Source organism: Sphaeramia orbicularis, chromosome 20 (assembly GCF_902148855.1).
Source record: "Sphaeramia orbicularis chromosome 20, fSphaOr1.1, whole genome shotgun sequence".
In the NCBI taxonomy this organism is placed as follows: domain Eukaryota; kingdom Metazoa; phylum Chordata; class Actinopteri; order Kurtiformes; family Apogonidae; genus Sphaeramia; species Sphaeramia orbicularis.
The window spans coordinates 23,477,758-23,503,815 of record NC_043976.1 but is presented as its reverse complement, the minus strand read 5'-3'; the positions used below and the strand labels follow the sequence as shown (position 1 = coordinate 23,503,815).

Below are 26,058 nucleotides of genomic sequence, written 5' to 3'. Positions count from 1 at the left end.
CACAAAACTTAGTAATTTATTCTTGATTAATTTATTACAAGATAATTATTAGATCCATATTTTCCTTGTTCAAATACTTTCCTGACATGAAATCTGAATCATTTCACTGTAAGCTGAAGCCCAGCTCTGTGAACACACATGTGTACTGGGTCTGATCTGATTCCATAACAATATTAATTATTGATAAACTATCATAAAAAAGTCAAGATGTGATAATTAATTTGCGCCTGGAGTATTTCTCATGTACACTTATCTGGAGTAAAAACAAAAAAAGAAAGAAAACATCTGCTGAATAACTGACTATTCATCCCAAATTTACGCTTTGAGTCCAAACAACATGAATCACTGCAGAATTTTACTCTTTAAAGCAGGAGTTTAAACAAGCTCTAGATGGAAGCAAAAAATCTCTATAGGGCCAATGAGGCTGTAATGGCTGACAGCCCAAAACTCTTTCTTTGTAGAAAGATCATATATTTTTCATAATAGTAACCCTTTGAACACAAGTGAGGGGGATGATTTCAATGGACTTCTAAAGAGTCCTAGTGTCACCCGAGAGTGGCAAAGACATGAGATTGGTTTACCACAGCAGGTTGCAGTAAAAACCCATTGCGAAAACACAAACTGATACTAACAATAAAAAAGGAATGCAGTAAAAGTTTGTATCACAACATCAGAGGCCTCATGTATAAAGTGTGCGGATGCACAAAAACCTGGCGTACGCCCTTTTCCTCGCTCATGTTCAGATGTATAAAGAGTGAAATGACCATGGAAATGCGCGGTCCTCCACGCCAACTCCATAGCTGGCGTACACACGATTCTAGTGCTTTTGAATCATTGGCGACACTTAAGAGGTGACACTGGGAAACTGTTAATAATGTGAAAAAGGTCATTCCTCCAATTGATGTGCAAATCAGAGATACACAGAAGAACAATGAACACACCAGCACGTCATCCTACTGCCAGAGCAGCACATCCACCACCAGAACCAGAACCAACCAGACCCTGGACCCATCAATAACAATCCTGCCCAAGAGGACATTAAGCAACAACCACATAAAGAGACAAGGACACAAAATTCACTGGTTGATAATTGCATTTAATGGAGTGTTCATGTCTGTGAGAACATTTATAAGTCGGTCCAGTCGCTCATTGGCTCTGCCGATTGTCCTCACGATGTCCTAATGTGACTCAGGTGAGAACGGACCCATGCCAATCAGACGGGCATCAGCAGCTGGCTGCTGGACCGGAGGATCAGCAAATGCCGGGGAGGCAACAGGAAGTCTCTGTGACAGAAGGATGATACTGCGTCTGACCGTCTTCTGTCTCATTGTTGGAAAATAATAATTTGAGTGATTAGACATGAGTCAAAGTCTATGATTTCCTCTTTGATATCCTGGCATGATTACGCATGAACCTTTATCTTGTTTGACTGTGATCAGACTATTGTATGTGTAGAATGAACTAATGTGTAAGTTACACAAATACTAAATTTATATTTACCTTGGGGGTGATACGCATCAGCCCTGTGAGAAAAGTGTCACCCACAATAGTGGCAACTCTTTCCTCAAATGGGCTGAGTTCATCTCTTTTCTCCTTCTGCCTGTTTTGGCCTCCGCTTCACGTCCACCTTGACGTCATCATCTGATCATGCAGAGAGGGGAATCCCAGAGGGAATCCCACCTGCAGACCCCATTTATACTGATTTGCATATTTAAATGTGGGCGTGGAGAGGGAGGAGTCAGGTACTCCAACATATGCGCTCAATTCCACGCTGATTGGGATGTATAAAGGAAATGTACTTGGATTTGGGCGTACGCACAGTTTTATTCATCTGGATTTTTTTGTGCGTTCTTTTCTGGATTTAAGCATTTGCCAGGTTTCAGTATGAAATCCACACAAGTCTTTATACATGAGGCCCCAGATACTGCATCTGTGCATATGTATGCAAGTTAAACACAAAAAAAATCCAGAGTAGTCTAAAATTTTTGCTTCTCATTCTGGTCCTTCTTCTCAACCCTATTGGGAAATCATCTCCTAAATATGCATGTGATTAATTATGTGTCTTGTTATCACTGGCTAATCTGCATAGTACTCTCATGAAAAAAATCCCTCTTATTACCATTCAGAAGGCCAGCTCACAGGTGTGCTGAGTAAATATACAACAGGCTGCAGCTCATCAAAACACACACACACAAACAGTGAGACATGGACTAAGGCCTATTCAGACATGCATATAGATATGTTCAAACAAGGACAGAACAAGTGTGCTCGCTCAAGTGTATAGACTCCAGGAGACATCCACACACACAGATAGCAAAAGTGGACAACCACTAAGAAGTAGACACATTATGCAGCTCTACTGACAGAAGGTCCAGGTTTCTCTCATACGGGTGGCAGTGTGGTCTGTGCCAACTCATTAAGTACACAGCTGGTCATAAGGCTTGGAGTGGGGTGAGACCATAGGGATGCTCACATGGGTGTCTGATAGGAATTTCACACAATGCTCAAGAATATAAAAAGCTCATTGTGTTTCTTACTACAGAAGAAACTGGAGTTTATTTGACTGCAAAATAAGAATCCATACTTTATGTGTACTACTGTCTGTGTTAAAAAATTAGCAGAGTGGTATATTGAAAATTAAGGTTGCATGTGAACCAAGAAGCTGCTCATTTTTTCCCAACCTGTGTTAAATTCCTCTTGCAATATCAGCATAGTGGCCTTCCATCTCAACAAACCTGAAAGTCTAATCCTTGGGGATAAATGTAAATATTGCCACTGACATGCATCTCTGCTTACACTGGGTTGCTGGGTTGATTTCATAGATGTTTCCTAAAATTCTGTCAAACACAGACTTTGACAGAGTCACTGCACCAATTGAATCACGGAGTCTCTATTTTTTTTTTTTTTTACCACTTTTGCCAAAGAGGTTATGTGAGATTACGTACAGGCTACTGTACCGATTTTCATTAAATGTTGTGGAAGGGTAGCAGAAGAATTTAACTGTCGAGGCTAAAAATGTTTTTCATTTTTTTTTCTTAAAACTGGGAAATCCTCAAAACAACAGTTTTGTAGAAACTTAAATGCTTCTACCTGCTGGAGGGGTTGTGGGAACGCAGAGGCAAACCACACCCACATTTTTTGGTCCTGTATGAAAATTACAACTTTTTGGAAAGATGTTGGAATAAAAATAGAACAGATTTGAGGTTTTAAATTACAACAACATACTTAACTACTTCTGTTAGGAGATCTTCCTGATGATTTGACAATAAATGACAAATACCTTCTAAAAATCTTTGGTAATGCAGCAAAACAAAACAATCACTCATAAATGGCTTCAGCTTGATCCACCGGTGCTGGAGGACTGGTTGATAGTTGTTGATGAAATTCACAAAATGGAGAGATTAACATTTATGTTGAGGCCGCAAGCTGAACTTTACATGATAATGTGGGGGAAATAGATTAGTTTACTTAAAAACAATTCATGTGTGGTTTGTCTCATAGTCCTGTGAAATGTTATATAAACTGCTGCTCTAAAAATTTAATTGCGTAACTTGATTGCTATTTGATAACTGTAACCTAAATTATCTTTACTATTAGACTGTGACGATTTATCTATCGCTAATTGTTGTTTGTTGTTATGTTCTGTATGACAAAATGATAAATAACTAATAAAAAGTGTCAAAAAAATCCCCTGGGAAATCTAGGATAAATTAGATAATGATAACAGTCAGGTAAATTAGATAATGATAACAGTCAGGTAAATTAGATAATGATAACAGTCAGGTAAATGAAAAAAAAAAGTAACTAAAATATAACAACAACAACTAACTACCAAATGACATTAGTTGACAAATTAAGACTTTTGTTATCATGGCAACTCTCTGTTACATTAACCATTGGCACAAAGAAGGAAAACAGAGCTCATAATTTGTCATCTGTTCACAAAAGATGTTGGCAGATTTAATTTAAATAGTCAGGATCCACTGCAGATCATTAACCAACCTCCTTTGAAAAATATATTTTTAATGGTTATCCTTTGTGTAATATATACAAAGAGCAAATGTCTGTACTAGTGTTAATGCAGTTGGAAGGTTGTGCAAAGCCTACAAGGAGGAAAAAATGTTGCCATGATGAAAGTGGGAGACTGCAGATTCACACTATGCACTATAAATGTACATATTTACTGCATCAGCAACATGTATGTCTCAGTGTGACTCACTCAGGTTCCATTTGAGTCCCGTGGTGACTGTCTTGCAGGGTCCACCTACGGGAATAAGGCTGCACCACTCCCCCTCCAGGCCTGTGTTTACCTCCAGACTGTGGCTGCCCTGCTGACACAGAACTAGAGTCACCACCTAAAATATTCAGACATTGTTCAGCTGGGCATGTTTCCTGCTTCACTGTTCCCTAAAAGTCCAGTTTCAATATTTTTGCACTGATGGTTTGTGGCTTGCACACCACACTTGTAAAAGTTGCAAGATCATAATTGGTTCCAAAATGTTTGTGATGTTAGGCTGGTAGGTCCCCTAGAGGTGTAAGATTCTAGCCTAATTGCAGAAACTGAATATAATATTCATAAATACATATTCATTAGCGTATAATCACCTGAAAATTATATTCTTGGTGGTTTCATGACCTTAGAATGACCTGTTTAGAAATACAGAAAGAACAGGTCCTCACCACTGAGCCAAGCTGTACTATCATGTTTCTACTGTAGCCCTAAACAAACATTTTCCTCCTCATCCAATGCTTTTTTCTGTTTTAAGGAAGGTGTCACATAGTGTTAATGTGGTATTTCTGCACCTGAGTTATTACCACCTTAAGCAAAAAGGACAGAAAAATGATTTTCAGTTGGTTACAATCTGTAACTTCACCAATAGGTGCCACTTTATCTCACGCTCCGAACTTTAAAATACACATCATTCTGTGCAATAAGAGGCAAGGATTACCAGAGAATGATTGAAAATTACTCAATTAACTGCTATCTATATTTAACTTCCAGCAAATAATTCATTATAATAAAAAAATCTGCTGTCTTCAATTAGAAACTACCTTCACTCAGGAGTAGTGATTGATGAAGAGCTCTGAGACATGGTGTAAAAAACACCTGATGCTTAATATCAGCAAGACTAATGAGCTGAGTAGTGGTGTGTTGTTGCTAGAAGTGTATTACAAATTCTAAAACACTGTTGCTTCACACACTGCTTCTACCTGGCAGCACAGAGGATCCATCACCACCTTAGCATCCACCAAAATAAGAACTATATAAGAACTATGGTCTGCCTTTGTGTTCCTGTATGGTAATAATATAATAATAACAATAATAATAATAATAATGTAATAAGTGTGTATACAGAACACTATACTGTCACAGGGAAGTTGACCTTTAATGTGTCATGGCTTTTTTTTAAAAATGATTTCATATTTGTTTATTGCACATTCAGTTGAAATTTTGCCTAAAGCTGTGCCTGAAATATTGCATTCATGAGTATGGAGTGGACAGACAGACAAAGTCATAATGCACCCATAACCAGCACAGAGTTTGGTGTGTACCTGACCCAATCATCAGTGGAAACAAAAGAAAATAAGGTGTCATTGAATTTCTTATTCTATTTCTTATATATTCTCAGCCCCACGTAAGAAACCTTGCTTCTCCGCCCAGGGACCAAGACTCATTATAATAAATGATTGCTCTTGTCAAAGCTGTAACCCATTTTCCCTTCCTAGCTGAGTTAAAGAGCATACCTTGCCATTTTGAATCACTGTCTATTTTTTACTGTATGCAAAAAAAAGAGTCAAAGGATTCCAGTACTGACAAGTACTTAAGTAATGGAGCGGATGAATACCTCAATGAGTTGTACGCAATAAATAACATTTTATTAGTAGAGGAAAAAGTATGTTGGGGGACAAATTTTAGACTGTCAAGAAGATTCCCACCAGTGTCTGAGGTACAGACAAAATGTTTTTGAGGCTGTGAAGTGTTTGACAAAAAAACATACACATGAACAAATTTTCAAGATGTCATGGCATCCCTTTGAGAAACTAGGGCTTGCAGAAAAAGCAGGTGCATCACACATTGTAGATGCAAGGTTATGTCAGATTCCTCAGGCTGAATAATGGCTTTACTCTGAATACACTGTTTTTATTAAAGCCTGATGGTGGAAAATAAAAAGGTCAAAACAATGTCCTTATAAAGACAACAAAAAATATTTCACTCAAAAATAAATCATGTATTTAGTAGAAAAAGACTACAATGAAGGAAAATAAAAGCAGAAAAAGAAAAAAACAAACAGTTTATTTGGTTATGCATCATCAACACTTGAATACCTGCAGGCTAGTAGCCCTACATTTACTCCAACTGCCATAGAAAAAGTCTTTGTGCATAAACACAAAGACTGGAGAAGTTGACAGCTAGAACTCAGATTAATTATCTAAAAGAATCATAACACACTTACAAAGACAGAAAAGACAGTTGCACTCAATTAAGAGTTTGAAATCTTTCAAGTGTGACATCTATGAAGTAGTGTTTCCTTTGCTGGGCTTCTTGGAGATGCAAAGCCAGAGGAAAGGAAACATGGGAACATTCGAAGCTTTGGAGTTCCTGGTGTTCAGGTAACATCCCTGAGGTTGTTTTCTTCAGAAAAACTTAGTTTCAGTGTCTAAGTGTGTCAAGTGACAGAACCGAAAGGAGGAAAAACAAAGAAAGTAACACATATAAAAGCTTTTTGTCCTATTTCTAAATTAAATGTTTACTTATAGGAGCCGCATGCAGTATTTTATACAATTAATCAGAGTTAATTGCAGAACATTTGATGAGATGAGGAGCTTGGTTATGATGTGCAAGTGCGATGAATTAAGCATTATAAAAATAAAATCTGAAAATGCTCTCTCACTGCTTCATTTTCAGAATTTATGATGTACAATAACACCTAGTTAATATTTGAAAACCCCATTTTGTTGAACTTACTCCATCTAAAGCATCACACTGTCATTTAAATCAGTTTTCTCTGACAGGTTTCAGTAAAACGGCATCAGGTACACAAACTCAAAAAACTGTCCAGATGTGAGCAGCCATATGTAGTGACATACAGCTCAACCGGGCTGTTCTACCACACAGGAAACTTTCTCAAGCATTTTTGTTAAGTAGCTTCACATTGCCCTGTGACCAGAACTCAACAGAATAGAGAGCGATATAAACTCAAAGATATAAAACAAATGAACTCAGCACAAGTATTTTTTTTTCTCTCTTTTTTTTGTTAGCTCCGTTTCGGGTAAATTTAGCTTCACCTTGGGATGCAGACTGATTAAAACATCTTCTCATCGTGTAGGGACTGAAAATAAATAAGCCTAGAGTTCTAACAGTGTCCCCACCCATAATTTAAAAAAGAGACATGAGAATTATGCAATGCCCTGAGCAAGCTATAGAAAACACAAGACTAGTGAACATTTCCCAGAGACAGCACAATAACACTTTGACACCTCATCTGGGATACAACAGCTAAAAACAAACAAGCACAATCCTGATTAAGTCAGTGCATTTCTGTGACTCTTGTTTGACTCAAAGCTCATTTTCTAAAATAAGCAGGTTTAATAGAGATGCTAGGAAAAAAGATATAATTTCAGGCGACATAAAGGAATCCTGTGGACACAGCTGCCTTTAGCTCAGTCTTCATTTGTACAGTACAGTATGTGCCAGATTGTCTTGAAATCATGAACCAGGCGGCATGTATTGATTCTACCACTAAATCCTGAATCAAAGCACGTAACAAAGGTGTGATTGCGCTGTATACGGGAGTGAGGATATTTGGCAAAAGTTGTAAACACTTCAATTACACATGTAACTTGAACAAATAGCACTGGGCCCTTAGAAGGTTGCGTTCACCTTCATGTACAAGCGTCTGCGTTCATCAGTCGCTAGCGAATTGGAGCTGCATTGACAAACGAGCTTAATTTACCCTCGCTGAAGTAAGATTAATTGGAGGTGTCGAGGTATGAAGCAGCAAATGACAAACGCGCCTTTGGAATAATGACAAGACGTTGGGACGAAGTGTGCGAGAGAGAGGTTTACTTAACGTATTACAGGGTGTCATCAGGAAGTGTGACAGTTAGGTGTTTGTCCTGTACATCTCCCAAATAAACTACACTGGAAATAAGAAGTGGGGAAAACAAAAGCAGCAGTGTGCGCTCAAAATGGTGCCTGTTCAACCCACTTGTAAACTCAATCAAGTGAGGAACATAAGAAAGTGGCTGGCACTGAGGTTGGCGAAAAATTGGGAGCATCAAAAGAGACACTCTCTCTCTCATACACAACACCATAAGAGCAGACAAGTGTGTGTGTTGAACACAGAAATACAGTGATCAACACTGCAATCAAGGTGGAAGCAGAGCAAGGAAAATAACATTTTTGAGAGCGAACAGAAAATTAAGCGAAGGAGCGGGAGAGGGATGATTAGAAACAGTAGGAGATGTTAGAGCCCCAGAGTGTTGGTCTCTGATGATGAAAAAAAGAAACACAGTGGAGTGCCGTGAATCATAGCTTTTAAAGCACACCTATAACCCTGTGCAAAATAAAAGACTGAGTAAGAAACATGGCAAAATTTAACGAATGATGAAAGAATTCAGGGGTATGTCTGAATGAACAGTCCTTTGAAGTTGCATTATACAATACCTGTGAAAAAATATCCCTTAAGCTTTAAGCATATAAAATAAAAAAATAGATGATGGGACACAGTCCTGGTAACTGCACAGCAGGGAGCCTATTGTGTGTCTGAGTGTGCAAATGAAGACTAAGCACAGGGTGTTTACAGTAATATACTCACAGGTCTGAGTAGACACACCAGGCTAGTGCCCTGAATGATCAACACGGGGAGTTGAGTCATAGAAAGGGCATGGTGGAGCGTCTCAACCGATGCCATTGTTTGGTCAAATCTTCCAGCGAGACCACCCAGCGTCACGATGGCGTCCACCTGAATAAAAATAATAGACACAAATATTGGACATAAAACACTGCACATTTTTTTATAGCGGCTATATCAATTAAAAATGACATAAAATGATCATTACAGTGTTCAGAATAAAGTGCTCTGACATTAGATGTGTTAGATTGTCGAGATATGCATTTAATATATTCATTCCACAGTTCAATAGACTTACTCCACTAGAGGGAGTAGTGAGTCACTCTATCGTGCTCCCATGGTGAGGAAAACTAACACCACCTGGACTTTGACCAAAGTGTTAGAAAGCTGTGACGGGAAATGTTAAGAAACAATGTTTTGGAGTCAAAGGAAGTGACAAAGTGATAACAGCTACAAGCTCTGTTATTGTTTTCTCCACTGGACACAGCTGTAAATGACACCAACGGAGTTTGATGCTGAAATCGCAGTGTTTCCTCTACACAGCTGAGTATGGTTATAAGACGTATGATAAGATATGCCTTTATTAGTCCCACAAGGGGAAATTCCAGTTTTACAGCAGCAAAGTACAAAAGCACACAACAGCAAAAGAAGTGCAAAATCAAAAATAAAGACAAATCAAAAATCAAAAAAGCTACATATACAATTTACAGCTCTGCACATGCTGATCATGCCACAGGATGGTTTAGGGACACAGTTTATTGCACAGAATTATTTGGAGCAGTTTCTGTTGTGGAGCCCGACAGCTGCAGGAAAGTTATGTTATGAAGGTAGCTAGTTATGTAGCATATGACAGTATAAAGTAATTATGTGATGTTATTATGTTTGTTAATTCTCACAATTTGTTGGATATTGTCACAGTTCTGATATTGTTTAGACAATTCCAGATAGATCTTTGGTTTTGGTAGTTTTAAGTGTTTTCTGGTACGTGACTGCCCCTGCTGTTCTTATCAATACTACATATAACCCCTTTAAAAAGAGTACAGATATTTACAGAATTAACTCCAACTAATAAGATTCAACTATTGAATTTTACAAAAATACACGCAATATGCTGCTACATCTCAGGCAACATTAGGCCATGTGCAATATTAGTCATCACTCTAGCCTTTATTGATTGACTGTTAGCTTTACAAATTTATTTTTAGCTTTATTTATTGATTGTTAGGTTTTACTTAACAATCCAAGTTCTATTCATTTTAATGTATGCAGCACTACTGAGCCCAAACAAAATATAACTACATGGACAACTAGAAAAGCACTCGGAGGGTGCAGATCACCCCACCACCACCACCACCACCACCACCACCACCACCAAAATTAAATTTGTTTCTTGTGCTAGTATCAACATTTCCTGAAAATGTCATCAAAATCCATCTATAACTTTTTGAGTTACCTTGCTGACAGACAGACAAACAAACAAACCCCGATGAAAACATAACCTCCTTGGAGGAGGTTATAAAGTATTTTGCGTTGTACAGTATGGTATGGTCCAATGATAGATGGTTCTTTCGCAGGATGCTGCTGCTTATTTCACTGAAAAATGTGACAGAAGTTCAAAACTTAAGGCAAAGGGATATGGTTGCTAAACACAAAAAAAGGAGGCAAAAAGTGACTTCTGCTTCTGGGAGATGTTCGTAACATACAATTATCTTCATGGGGCTAATGGAGGCTCTAATAAGATTCCAAGAAAATCTAAATCCTTTCAGGAATATGTGAGTATGCACATCTCAAGGGTTCAAGGAAGTTAATCCTATGACTGGTCAAATACAGCCTTTTAAAATATGTTAAATTGCTTTTGTGTCATCAACTAGTGAGACTCACCCTCAGAACATTTATACCGAAAAAGCCTATGATGTGTTTCGTCTCATTATTTATTCTTTTAATTTGTTTTTTGAAATGTATTGTTTTAACAACTTGATAATTAGAAGGAAAAAAAAAACAAAAGAACAAACGAATCAAGTCCTTGGTAGAGTTTAAAGAGAAAAAAGAACAAGCTTAAGAACACAAACAAAAGACAAACAAAGCTAAACAACAGTGGGGATAATGAATTTATGAAAACATATGGAGGACAGATACAGAATGAATGGTAGATCAAAGTTAATTTATGTCATTACAATAAAAATCAAACTCCCGAATTAAGAGGCCACATCAAATCAACTGAGCTAAGTGGATTACTTAAAGTAATACCATTTCCTGCAACTTCAGAGTGAAGATAAGGCTGTTTTCAACTTTGAGCCAACAGCTAACTTAAGTACTATATTTACAGCTCTCAGCATTTATATCCTCATACAAAGTCCCCAAGCAGTCAAGGACCAGTGCTGACAGCCTTAAAACCCAAAAGAGTGTAGAAGGCAGAGGTGCTGTCAGAGGCTGAAAACTGACAGTCACATCAACTTACAAAACAAACCCAAATACCATCCGTCACACTCACTTTGCTCACCCTTTTCAGCCCAACCCAATACAATACAAATGTATTCATAAACAGTACATCAAAGCAGAATTTATTGTCTATTTTCACTGCTTATGTTTGGACATCTGTGTTAGTGTACCTACCAAAATCAGAGATGTATTATTGAAACATGTTTGATTAATTACATTTTTACCTCTTTCTTTCTTTGACCTGAAAAACCATGAGGCAGGAAATAAGTAAATGCATGTATCAGAGGATTCACCAATGAAAAATCTGATTTTTTAGTCTTTTTCCTTGGAGGAGAGTCAAAATGTGAATCCCAACTTGCATTTTGTACCAGTGCCACAACAATTTCTATTTCCTTAAATAATGAGTTTAATTTTAATGTTGGCCACATCCTGATAAAGAGTCACAGACAGTATTTTACAGTCAAACAAAAGATCGTCATTCAACCATAACATCACCTTTTATTTGACTGTAACTAAAATTTGCCATTTGGAAGTTCAGCTCACAGAGACATTGTTCAGGCTTGGGTGAATCAGTGCAGGGAGGAGCTCAGGGCTCTGGTGAACAGGTTGCTTGAAAAGGACCAATCATGCAAAATGTGCTTGGCAGATTTACCAGAAATCAGGGTTGAAACAGGACTGAGTAAGGTCTGAGCTGCCCAATAAAACAGGAATGTTCCAGTTGAATGGTGTTCTTTTGTAGCCTGATAATCAGTGTCTGGTGCTCTCGACAAACACTGGAATTAAAAGAGAACATATTTAAGACAGCTAGAAATAGTAATTGGGGTATCACTGGGCATGCATAGTTAGAAAATGGAGCAGAGTTCATGTTTTGATGCATCCATTCTGTACAGAAATCACTGAAATTAATTTTAGGAAACACCTGAGAAACATTGGAAATAGAATTTTATTGTCAGTACATAGTTCATACATGAGTAAATGTATTTCTTTACCATGCATGATGCTTCAGTTTTACTTATTTATTTTTTTTAGATTGTCTGTACACACAAAGTGTTCCTATAGGTTTCAACAAATTAAATTTAAAGGCACTACACATATTTCATTACTTTTGTGGTCATGCCTGAAGTTCTACCATGGACTCTGTAGCATTTTTCTAATTGACCTGATTTCTCTGCTCATTTCGTTTCAGTAGCAATAGCAAACAGAGGAGGCAGCAGTTCATTTTCAAATTCGCTAGATAACACAAACACCTATGGACCTAACATATTTCAAAAAATACAAGTAAAAATGTTTTTGTGTGGCAGGACACCTTTAAGACTATTTAAGAGCTTAAGTACTGGCACAAATTTGTAACTCCTAGAATTGAGGAAAATGTATTTATTTACTCCAATGCCTTGATTCCTAATATTATGAGCCATTTCTCACAAGGGGCTGTAAAGTTAGCAATAATTGGCTCCTAATTTCATTATAAATTGTGGGGTTGGAACAGGTGGAACTGAGTAGACTAACATTACTTTCTTTGCAGCTTGGACATTTAACAGACACATTTATTTACTTATTTATTTAACCTTTATTTAACTAGGTAAGTTAGTTGAGAACTGATCATTTCCAATAATGACCTGGCCACATTTAAACACAATACAGTGAACAAGTTTATAGCAACATAACTTAAGACCTACAATATCAAATGTAATACCTTTTAGAGACTTTTTAAGGTATTAAATGCAGATTTGTAAATTCAAGACTTTTAAGACTTTCTAAGACCCAGCAGGAACCCTGCACACAGATGTCCTCGATTCATTAATCAATACGGAAAGTATGTTACTATCATTTTTGTATTTCCACTTCCTCTTTACAGAGCCTCCATGCCAACATATTCACCATCTTCCTGTAGGTAGAAGGCCTCCAGCCCATTGTATGCTGTGGCTCCTTACATAACAAAATCAGACTATTATCTGAGCTGAGTCTTTCACAACACACAACAACTAACTCCTTCTCTCAGAGTATGGAGCTGAAAAGAAGAGTGTTGAGATCGAGGTTATTTCAACATCTGGCTGACACCCCCACATGTACAGACAGAGGCAATGTCTTCACCGTAAACAGCACTTAGTAACCAAACTCTTCTGTCAAAGAAAAAGACATATTGGAATGAAAAAAGACAAAGACCCTGCTTTCAATAATTTAGAATACTTTCATGTGATTTCATAACATATTTTGAATAAATGGAGAACAGAGCAACATCTGTCCAAATATTTGGAGGGGAAACAGTTAAACCTGGATTTAAAGCTGCTGTCAATTGATAGTTTATAAGTTCTAACAAAACCCATAAAAGAACAAAAGCAGCAACTCATAAGGATGTGTTTTCATATTTAAAATGTTTTTACCCCATGGAACTCAGCTACAAACCCATTTATCACAACCAAAATACTTATAAAAATTGCATTTCTGCGTAGGTTTAAGCAATTGTTACTCAGACAGGAGTACATAATGCATATTTTGGAGACAAATTACGGTCAGAGCAAAACTTACAGGATACAGTTTAAAACAAATTTTTTATTTTGTACGATCTCTTATGGTATCATTGTATCCATTCATTTCACCACCCACCAGTTTCATTTCTACTATCTTTTCTTTCTCTTGGTGATTGTCTCCATAAAAAAAAAAAAATGTATACAAAAGGATGCCCTGACAGAACTGATGCTGCTACAAGAAAAAGCAAAGAAAGGACATAGGGGAATCAAATAAAAAGCGAGCAGTAGTAGTGAAAATAGTCTATCAGTTCAAAATTCACAACAACTTGCCAAAACTCAAAAAAAAAACAAAAAAAAAAAAACGCTCATAGGAAACAAGGAGCAGGGATGAGGGCAAATAAAACAGCATATTGTGTTTTGACCTCCTCTGACACACCAGTTTGTCGGAGCTTCCACTTCCTAGCGACAGTTCTGTTGTGTCCGCTATGCATATCAAACTCTATATAACACAATTTTTTATTCATTCCTATTCCGTGTTTGTTTACTAAAAGCACAAAAACAAGCAGGGCAAGGAGAATCTCATGACTGAATGCTGGAAATTTAACAAGCTGCTTCTACAGACACTACTGTACCCTCTTGTGATTGGCCGGGGGAGCCAGAGCAAGCAACGCTGGCTCTGAGATCAACACAAAAGCTCATGTCTCTTTATTGAGGCTGATGAACAGATAACAGAGAAAGAGAGGAGAAAATGAAAACAGTGATGCTGTGTATGTTTGCAACAGTGAAGGAGAGACAAGCTAACTAGGACAGAGCTGGGGCCGTGAGAAGACAAACAGAGCAGCACATGCACCAGGTGTTGGGATAAATATCAGATACACACAACAGGTGCACACAAACACACATACTAGCCTATTATAAAAGAATAATATGGATTGAAACAAAGATGTGCACACACAATCACACGTATTTCAGTGTAAAGGTTTACAAACAAACACATGCTCATCCCCCCACAGTAATCCTCTGATACCATTCTTTGGGATTTCACCCAGCGTACTGCGAGATAAATTCTCTAAATCGAGCGCTAAGCTGTGTGAAGGAAAACATTCAGGGACTAATATTCTGAATCTTAAACAGCAGCACAATAATCGGCAAATCACCCTTTTATTATTTCATCTGTGTTTTATTCATTTAAACAGGAAAAGTGAGGAAATTAGTCAAGGTAAGCAAAAAGGAAAAATGATAAGGTAGGATATTAAATTATTAGAAAAGTTGTGCTTTTACAGAACTGCTGCTTAAAGTGTTGGGAAAAAAGTTGAAATAAGGGGCTTAGTGGGTCAAGAAATCCTAACAAACAAACAAAAAGTGATCAGTGGCAACTCTTACAGAGTGAGAAAAAGCGATTGTTGGGTTCATATCTCTCACAGGCAGACAGACTAAAACCCAGAGCCGGTTCAGAGGCAGAGTAAATATTAGCCACACTGGAGAGAAGAAGGAAGGACAAAAGCATATATCCTCTTAAACCCTGACACTAAAAAACAAGTGCAAACACACGAGGTAGCAACACATGTACATATGAAACGAAGCGTGTATTTGTGTGTCTGTAAGCATCTTCTTCATGGTCTTTCATCAACTTTGAGATGTGAAGTGATTGAGGCACTCACACTGATTGGAGCAACACTCGGCATGCTGCTTAGAAATTCTAATAATGGAGAAAATAAAAAGATAAAGGAAGAGCAGCAGAAAGAGAGACCGCAGATAGATACTGTAAATAGGCACTGACATTACACTCTCTAATGATAATTGTCAAAGCTATGAAAAACTCAGATAACACCTTCCCTTCTCCTCTGAGAGATGCAGATTCTGTAAAACCTCGGCTGACATTTTGCGAGTCAGAATGGAAATCCAGTCAATCTCGGGATCAGATCGCTGTGTGTGTCTGGCTCTGCAGCAGCTGGCTGGGCACGGTGCTTCGTTCTGGCTGGCAGCTTATTTCATAAATTTGGGATATCAGGTTGTTATGAAAAGCTCCACTCTTTGAAAAGATCACAATGAAAATGAAGTATTTTGTTTTAAATGCGGGAAATCACAAGTTACAGGTCACTTTTTAACTGTAGGTGTAAATGTGGGTAATGTTATTCCAATAATACGCTTCAACATGAATTTCTTAAGGGGATGTTGAGTGGGTTTGCATGTTCTTTTCCGGCAGCGCATTGTTTCATATTCATCCACCCACACTAGCTTCCAGCTGGGATCTGAACAGTCCAACACCATTGACCTCTGAGCAGCTCATCTTAAGTAGCTGAGGACTGAATGCCTTGCTTAAGGGCATTAAACTCTCAAGAGCTAAGGGAGAAAAAGAGCAGTGTTTATTCATTTAGTGAGCGCTGCGATTGCTGTTGCTCTATTTGTGACAATATTCTTACTTAAGCTATGTTTGTGACACATTTGTTGATTGAAAACATAGACGAGTTGCGTGTGCGTTCACCTTTAACTGCTCTTCCTGAATCTCCTTCAACATGATGGCCAAACACTTGGTGAAGTCCGTTAGATCCTGGTCAGCCGTTTCGATCAGCCTGCATCCCTGCATACACAAAGACAAATGGAAACACGCATAGGCAACAAAACACAATCCAAAAGACGTACACACATACAGACAGCAGAACAAAAATGCAGACGGAGATAAGGGATAGTGGGATAAGAGAGAACAGAAAAACGGAGAGAGGCACAGAGATGCAGAGAGGTATAAATCAGTGTTTTAGTCTTGTCTGGCTGTCTGCGAGCTGTGTTCCTGAATAATGTAAAGGTTCCAGTCAGTGGCCCTAAACTACAGAATCCAGGTAAACAACCACGCTCTGGCTTTCTCTCCCTGTGTCTCCTTTTACTCCACACACTGTCACCATTCTCCCAAAACACGCCAACCTCCATATTTCACACCAACACACAGCGCAGTCAGTTCACACACACTTGTTCGCTGTGCTCTGTTTGATCCCATCCACCACCACCACCACCACCACCCCTTTCCTCCTCCCTCCTTTCTCCATCTCATCCCCCCACCCGTGTCTCTCTCTTTCCCTCGTGGATGCTTTTCTGTTCTCTCCCTTCCATTTATGCAGAATTATTCACTGTTTCTGACAAATCTCTGAAGGAACGCCTCAAACTTTCCCATTGTTCTGCTCCTAAAGCATTACCATAACATTCTGTTCTGTGTTTCTGTAGAAAAAAAAGGATTGCTCGTTTTTATAAGGCAACCCGTGTGATATCTGTGAAGGACTAATATTACAGACAGAGAAAGAGTGGGAAAGAGGGAGAGGAAGAAGGAGAGTGTCACAGCTGAAGGCATCAAATAACTGTGAGCGAGTGTGTGATCATGTTTATGGGTGTGGGTGTGTGTGTGTGTGTGTGTGTGTGTGTGTGTGTGGTGTATTGGATCTGCATTTTAGTAGGGGTGTGATCACAGTAACAGAGAGGGACACGGATACTGCATTTTCTTTCCATTACATGCATGTGTAAGTTTAATCTTGCTGTTTATTCATGTTTGTTGTGTAATTATCTATTGAACCAAGTGTCATCACATCCTTCAATATTGTAGTTTGAGATTTTGCTGGTTTTAAACAATAAAAAGTCCAGTTTTGAAAATAATTAGCATTTTATTTTTTGATCTTGGATAGTCATCTACATAAACAAATCTCTGGAACAACAAGGAACAGGGAATCAAGAATCTGTACGGCAACATTTGAGCAGGAGTCTAGTAGGTGAAGTGTTTTTACATTATTTTACTTAGGATATACATGCATTTTGCATTTATTTGATGTTTTCATTCATGCATAATCTCCTGAAAATCATTCCTCCTGAATCATTGTGGATTTTTTTTCTACCTTAGAAAGAGCAGTTTATATCTACAGAAAGGGCAATCTTTCTCCATTTAGTCCTTCATGTTTCTACAGTTGTTCAGAATGGGCTTTTCAATACCATCTGACTACTATGTCTTACAGCTGACCAGACATAATATCAGGTCATGTTTTTAGTGGCAACTGCAGTAGAGGGTGAAGCAGTTGGTTTTGATGGTAATGTGTAGCTTCACTGCAAGATACCACTAAATCTTATGCATCTTTAAATGCATTTTAATTACATATTTTCAACTTTTTCATGATCTATTATAGAAATACACAATCTTAACTGTATTTTATGTCAACCACCACACATTGCACAGTGCATTATACCTGTAATGTCACTCAGACCAACAATGGGGGAATGGGTTTTGACTCAGTCTAAATGCACTTTGATGATTCTGTATGTTCTTGTCACTGCAGGTGGAACTTCTGAAGGGTCTCGAGCATAAAAGCCATTTAAACCCAACTCATTTTTGATAGTCATTTATCCACTTACACAGTGTGATTTCAGCTCTGAAACCCTGCAACATCACTCAGACACAGAAAGTATGATATTTTCTCAGCAAGCTGATATTGCATCGAGTTACTAAAAGTTCAGTGTGAGAATGAGTGGAGTCTTGATGTAAAGGTTATTTAAGTAGAACTAGTTCAGATTAAAACAATAATGTATTTCTACAGAAGAGGATTAGAGCCACTGGGAAAAAAGATAAAATTAATTAATTATTCTGACAAAAAAAATTAAGAATTCTGACTTTAATCTCAGAATTTTGACTTTTTCTCAAATAATAATAATAATAATAATAATAACAATAATAATCGATGGCCAGGATACAAAACCTCCTATCTGAAAAAATCACTTTTTTCAGGAAACAAAAAAATCATTTAGTTTTATTATAGTATGGTCTAGGACGATTTTGTCAGGTGACCTTCATGTGATAAGAAAGGGTGGGATTATCTTGCAGATAGACTGAAAATGTGGTCATCCTTGTTCTTACCATTTAATGTGAAAACTCAAAACCTAAAAATTTGTAGATAGGAGGTTTTGTTTTTTGGCCATCGAGATATACATACATATATATATATATATATATATATATATATATATATATATATATATATATATATATATATATATATATATATAGGGTGGGGAAGCAAAATTTACAATATTTTGAGGCAGGGATTGAAAGACAGTGTATGACCAATTAGTTTATTGAAAGTCATGAGAATTTATTTGCCACAAGAAAATTTACATAATAGAAAATGTTTTTATTCTATGTGTCCTCCTTCTTTCTCAATAACTGCCTTCACACGTTTCCTGAAACTTGTGCAAGTGTTCCTCAAATATTCAGGTGACAACTTCTCCCATTCTTCTTTAATAGTATCTTCCAGACTTTCTCGTAATAGTTTTGCTCATAGTCATTCTCTTCTTTACATTATAAACAGTCTTTATGGACACTCCAACTATTTTTGAAATCTCCTTTGGTGTGACGAGTGCATTCAGCAAATCACACACTCTTTGACGTTTGCTTTCCTGATTACTCATATGGGCAAAAGTTTCTGAAAAGGTATGGATAATAGTGTTAGGTATGATTATGACATCAATATATGTTTGGTTTCAAAACAATTGACGTAGTGCCTGCTGAGAAAAAACAACTAAATGTTCATTGTAAATTTTGCTTCCCCACCGTGTGTGTGTGTGTATATGTGTGTGTGTATATATATATATATATATATATATATATATATATATATATATATATATATATATATATATATATATATGACCTGAATTTTTTTTTCCCCATGGCCCTCCCATTCCTCTTCCGTGTATTTCCACATCTCTATAATACTCAAATTCAGAGAAATCTGTGATTTTATTTAATTAAATCACCCATTTTGTTTGGATGCCTGTTCCTGGTGTCATATCAACTTAACTAGTGCTAACATTAATCCATTATTGGTTTACATAATTTTCAAGGAGAAAAATTCTAAGTTCTGTGATTGTGGCTTCTTTAACACAAATTATTTGTGGTTCCTTTCCTCGTCTGTGAATGTGAACTGAAGATCTCTAGGCAGTGAACCAAATAAGACATCTGAAGATATGATCTTTAGCTTTCATCACTTTTTCTGCACTTCCTAACATTTTATAGTCCAAACAATCAAAAATTAATCAAATTGCCTCTCTCCTGGGAAGACCAGACGAAAGAAGCATTTCAGAGGAAGAAGGCCAAGTACAAGGAACCCGTATGTGAATGCCAAAGCAGGAGATGGAAGACCTAATGCTTCCCCCACTGAGGCTCTGCAGGGCCCTCAAGCTGCTGAGGGTAAGAAAGCCCACAGGAACATCATGGATGCTACTGAGAAGGCATGTAGATGGCTGTGAAATAAAGGGTAACCTGGGCCCTAGACACAAGTCAGGGACTGATCACCCCTGGCTGTGTTGCCTGGCGAAACACATGATGATCCTAGATTATCAATAAGGATGACATGTAGGTTTCACCAGTTAAAACAACCAAGAAAATAACTGACAAATCAAAAAAGGAAAATAATCAGAATTTTTCTTCCACTAGATTTAAGTGAAAACATTTCACTCCATTTCCTCATCTGTTGCATGCTCAGTGTTATTTTGGTGAAAGTAACCGCTTTCATGATCTCATGCTACATCACAAGGTCATTTACTAGTCTGTCTTTTACAATATTTTGATTGAGAGGCAGAAATTACACAATGGGCTTTCAAAAGTAATGACTCAGTTATGATCTCTTCACAAAAGTACAACATATGAAGTGGGTATGTATAAGTTTTGGGACATATTGAATCAGGATCTACCATCGTTTACAAGGGACTGGGCTACAAAAACAGTACACAAATGTCATAATGTAATTTATTGCAATAAATATCTTTGCAATAAACATTAATTTCGTAATTATAGAGTTAATTTTGAGAATTTTCTCATCCAAAATACACAAAGAATGCTCCAGAATTTACTTAATTTTAATTTATGTTGAATTATTTTATCATTATAATTGTTTTAACTGTTCTATCTTTACTTTTCTGAAATAATTGTGACTTTCTGACCATATGTAATTATTTTAAATTACAATTAACAGCCTAATTTCTTTAATTCTCACTCAGGACAAAAAAAAAAGCCTTTAAATTTCAAAGAAATACTGATTGGCATTTATCGTTATAATTATTGACAACTGAAATAAACATTTTTGTCATGATAATATTTAACATCAAGAGGAATGGGAAGTATCATCTATACGTGTGCTGCATTTCAATATTTTTGTCCATATAGTGCATTCTCGGTTTCTTTTTATATGTGTGAGTTTTTATGTTTGTGGGTCAGTTTGTGTATGCACCTGTAAGTGTTGGTGTGTGTACAAGTTATGCTCAACTCACCTTGTCTGCATAAAAAGCTTTTACCTCTGCAGTAATGGAATCAAAATCCCCACTGATATAGTCTGGCAGGAAACTGCATGCAAGGATAAAAAGAGAGAGGATGAGTGACAGAAGTAGAGGGTTAAGATCGCATGAACGACAGGGAGACACAGAGTGTGAGGCAGAGATAGAGGAGAAGAGGAGAGAGGGGACATCGGGGCATGTGTCACTTCTTTGATCTGTGCAGCGAGGGAGAGGAGTGATGCCACCAGGGGAAGACAGAGAGACATGGAGAGTGACGAGGTGATTCTCTGTGGCACTTGGCCTGGTCTTGTCCCTTATACAAAGACCCACATAGCTAACAGGACAGATACAGTCGTGGACCAACAAAAGTCATCAAAAGCAACGGTTATGCAACCAAGTGCTATCTCCTGTGTGTATCATGTGACTAAAACAGACAGAAAAGAAAACATGGAATGCCTAAAAGCACTGTTTTTGTCAGTACAATGCCATAGCTATTGATGTAAGAACTGAAGTGATTTTGGTTATTATCAAGAAAACCATAGAAAATGGCTGGATATCAGCTCTGAAATTAAACTCCTATGAGCTATTTTTGTTTTTTATCATTATATTTGTCCGAACAAATGTACCTTTAGTTGTACCAGGCATTAAAATGAACAAGAAATTGAGGAAAACAAGGATGGTCTAATCATTTTTCTGTGACTGTATATACACTGATGTGAAAACAACAAATATGTGCAAATATAAGCAAAAATTGTTGACAGTGCAGTCAAACAAACTCATATTACAAGCTATGAAAACAGAACGAAATGCATCTTGTCCTAAGTCACAAACAGATCTCTGTCATTCTCTCTCGCTCCCATTTTTACAGAAATAATTACACAAAAAGACCATGATGTACCTGATGTTCATCACTTATTGACCTGTTCCATTACGCTAAGTGACTAAATTCTGCATTAGAGCTGGGTATTTGCTTGATTACCACAGGTCATGGTGCAATGGGATGCTTTCATTCATGTGTTCAATCATTACATTAAATAGTAAGATTAAAAGGTGTAATGAGGAAATACAAATAATTCGTTGTTGCAACAGATGTGGGTGCATTTAAGGGCGCTACTGGCATGAATTACAGGATGAAGCAAAGTAAAGCTAATGTAGCCATTTCGTCCATTATACTGATTGTTTTTTTTAACCATGAGTAAACACAGACAGACATATTTTAACAACCAACCGCCAAAAAAGCTAGTTAAAAAGCTTGTTGTTTGCTCTAAACAAGGCTATGAAAACAAATGGTTCCAGATCATTAAATATGGACTCATTATGAATTCTGTAAAAATTGGAGTAACATTTCAAATGCAATATTGTCAAAAACTAAAAATCATTCCCGGCTCTACTTTGAGGTACTTGTTTTCATTTTGTATATTAAAATCAAGCTCAGTAATCGCAAATTGAGGCAATACAGAATAACAACCATTAACTACATAAACCTAGTGGAAATACATTAGTAATACATGCAATTAAGAGGATTACATCTGCAAACTAAACAGGGTACAAGGCTTGGGATAGGTTAATGATGGGTTTATATCTGTGTTTGGAGACAAACTGAATTCCATGTGTGTGTGAATTAACAAGGTCTGCTGCAAATATCAGCCAAACAGCCAAAAACCTACCAGCCGCTAGAGCAGAGAACATTTCTGTCAGAGAGAGAGACGGATACGTAGCTCTGTGTTCATTCCATTCATGGGTGTTTGTGAGTGTGTGTGTTTATGCGTACGAAGACAGACCACACAGGGATGCGGCTGTTGCTATCTAGAGGCATTAACAGGTCTGACATTACGATTTCATGGTTGGCTGGGTGGTGTGTTTGTTTGTGTGTTTTGTTGTTTTTGTATGTGTGTGTGAGTGTGTACAAGTGTGTGTATGCATCCCAGCAAGAAAAGGCGAGAGCGATGTTCCGGTCGGTTGAAGAAAGAGATACAGGAGGATTATTCCCTCGCTCCCCCAACCGTCCCCACCCCCTCCTCAGTGTTCCCATTTACACCAACAAGATACAGAAAGACTAACAGAACACAATTGTGCGCAAACTGCATCACAAACACATTCCTATACACAAAAGTGCACACAGAGACAATAGGGTACTACATCAACCTGCAAGAAAATACAAACGTGATCTGACAAAAACTTTTCTTTGCAACAGATACACACGTGCGCCCACACATCTCTGCACACATGCACGCCTCTCACCTTCATTCACAAGTAACCTTCATGTGACAGATGGGACGCGACGTGACACCAGGTCTGATCAGAGCTTTCCACACATCCGCAAACCCACACATTTTTGTGACCTGTGTGAGCAACTCCATCGGCTGCTGGTAATTGACCAGGCGAGGTTCTAAACTCTGTATTTGTGTCTTTGTGCATGAGCGTAAATGCTGTTTGCGTGCGTGTGTCTGCGTGTCGTGCATCTGACAGTCGTCACTTCCACATTAATATTAACTGACACTTTAATTTGGATGGGAAATAGAGCATTTTATCGCCGGTTTGTCTGAGTACCGGATAGCGGGGATGGCTGTGCGACCTTTGCGTGTGTTTGTGTGTGTATGTGTTTGTCTATCAGTCTATTTCTTCCTCCTCTCCAGGCCAATCCACACCTCTCCATCCCACGCTGAGTCCAATCCCTCTCCTCCAATTTAGACTCATTTATGTTCAACAATACTTACTTTTCTACACAATTAAAGTAACTTCCCTCAATTTAACGCTCCTCCCCTACATATTTTTTCTACATTTTCTTTATCTCGTCTCCTGTCTTCATTTCTGTCACACTTAAATAAGACTCTATCCATCCCACTTAATTAAAACGAAATGCTCTCTGTCCTGTGTTGTCTGGCTCCATCGTATCTGTCTTAGTCTCCAACATCCTACCAACACGAACGCTCTCCATCTTTTCATCACTTGAGGAGCGACAGTGCTGATTACTCTCCCTGTTGTTCCAATCTTCAAATCAGAGGAAAGGCACAGTGAAGGGGTGGAAGAATTATTTTGGATGATATCATTAGCAAGCCATACACATAAACAAGCCAAAGCAAAGCACTTTGGACACATTCAGCTCTGACTCATGAGAACATTTGTTTGGATTGGAAGGCACTGATAAATTGCTTGTCTTTAAGTATGCAGACTTGCTGGTTTGCAAATGTGACTTGTTTGAATATAGTTTGTGTTTAAATGAGTTCATAATAAAGCCGAGCTGCAAAGGTAGATCTGAAAACTAACCACTCAGGGCTAACAGAGGTTTTATTATCCCACTGGAACAAAGACTGTAATGAGGAAGCGCTCCGTGTGATTGTGTTTGCAGACATGCTCATGAGCATTGGTGTGTTCTGAAGCAGCAATAGTCTTTTTGATGGCTGTGAAAACCTCCGGGCATGAGTGTGTGAACCTGGGATCCAATGGTACTTAATTCCAAAGTTAATCAGCTAGTTGGCTGTGGGCAGACAGTCAACCTAATAATCAGGCGCAATTCCACACTCACCTTAACACACTTATTAACTCGCAGTATGACTCTTAGGGTGAGTTAGGAATAACACAGAGGGAGGAAAACAGACTCACTTGTAATTTTAATTAACCATAATTGCTACATATCTAATAGGATAAACTAAGCAAACTCTAATGATAATACAAAACATGTTGTGTGAAACAAAAAGAGTTCATATTAAAAAGTGGAGCCCAGTTCCCCATGCTCATCAGCCCAACTCAGCATGGCAATTTCCAACACAGAGCAATAAAAACAGAGGAGACTTTTCAATCAGTCCACAAAAGAAATACTCAGATGAGTCAGAAACAGAAGGTAATCACAGCACATCAAAAATCTAAATAACACACAGTAATAGCATTACAGGTTGAATAAAATGATTTCACCCACTTACAGCTACAAAAGATGCATAAAACAAAGCTCCACTGTAAAAAAAAAAATCTTTTGATTTGTGTAGTGTGAAATTAAAAATCAGCTATTTTCTAACAGCACTGAAGGCAATTAAGAGGAAGGAAGGAGCCATAACTTAGCACTAATGGCATGCTTCAAATATTGTTTAACAAGAACCTAATGTATATAATTTTCACTTGAAACTCCTGCCTAGTTTAATTAGCAACAAAATGCTATTAATTGCCACCCTGAGACCCTATTTTTAGATTACACGATCTTGACACCACAGAAAAGAAAAGTTCCCAAGTTGTGTGGATCTGGCTAAGGCATAAGGACAGTGATATGTAGCTCATTCTATTAAAACTTATGTAAAGAAATAGCAACAAGTACACCTTGGCTAAATGCAACAGGAGTTATATGTAGTATTTTTATTATAAAATATTCAAAGTATCATTAGAGTGTTCAGAATAAAGAGTTCTGAAGTTATACCAAAAATGCCATTGTACTGGATTGAAGAGATATGAACTGAATCTATTAACCTCCAGGTGTCTGACAGATTTATATGACCACTAGAGGGAGTAGCACTGGAAAAAATCTAAATCTTAACAAGTGTTTTTTTTCTCATTTCTAGTCAAAATATCTCATCACACTTAAAATAAGACATAATCACCTAAAGAGTAACCTTTCGGTGAGATATAAGAACTGATTTTTAGACAATAGATCTTGAAAATCTTATTTTAAGAAATCTTACCAAGATAATTTTCACTTGTTCCACAGCAGATTTTTTTGAATGAATTAAGCAAAAAAATCTTGAATTAAGCAAAAAAAAAAAAAAAAAAAAAAACAAATCTGCCAATGGAACAAGAGAAAATTATCTTGGTAAGATTTCTTAAAATAAGATTTTCAAGATCTATTGTCTAAAAATCAGTTCTTATATGTCACTGAAAAGCTACTCTTCAGGTGATTATGTCTTATTTTAAGTGTGATGAGATATTTTGACTAGAAATGAGAAAAATACACTCGGTAAATTTTTGATTTTTTTCCAGTGAGTCACTCTAGGTCTCTTATGGTGTTGGAAACT

The 26,058-nt window shown here is 37.4% G+C and overlaps 1 protein-coding gene across 3 annotated transcripts in view; it reads right to left on the bottom strand.

Moving 5' to 3' along the window:
- The window catches only part of tpk1 (thiamin pyrophosphokinase 1), a 70,050-nt gene that overhangs the window by 18,217 nt on the left and 25,775 nt on the right, over positions 1-26,058 (bottom strand). For 2 of the 3 annotated variants that reach the window (XM_030123853.1, XM_030123854.1), the window contains exons 5-8: positions 21,059-21,131; positions 16,248-16,343; positions 8,820-8,966; positions 4,220-4,331 (exon numbers count right to left, since the gene is read on the bottom strand). In XM_030123853.1, coding sequence (XP_029979713.1) covers positions 4,220-4,331; positions 8,820-8,966; positions 16,248-16,343; positions 21,059-21,131 — 428 coding nt within the window. The remainder of the gene's footprint in view (positions 1-4,219; positions 4,332-8,819; positions 8,967-16,247; positions 16,344-21,058; positions 21,132-26,058) is intronic. The other variant, XM_030123855.1, reaches the window with a different exon arrangement.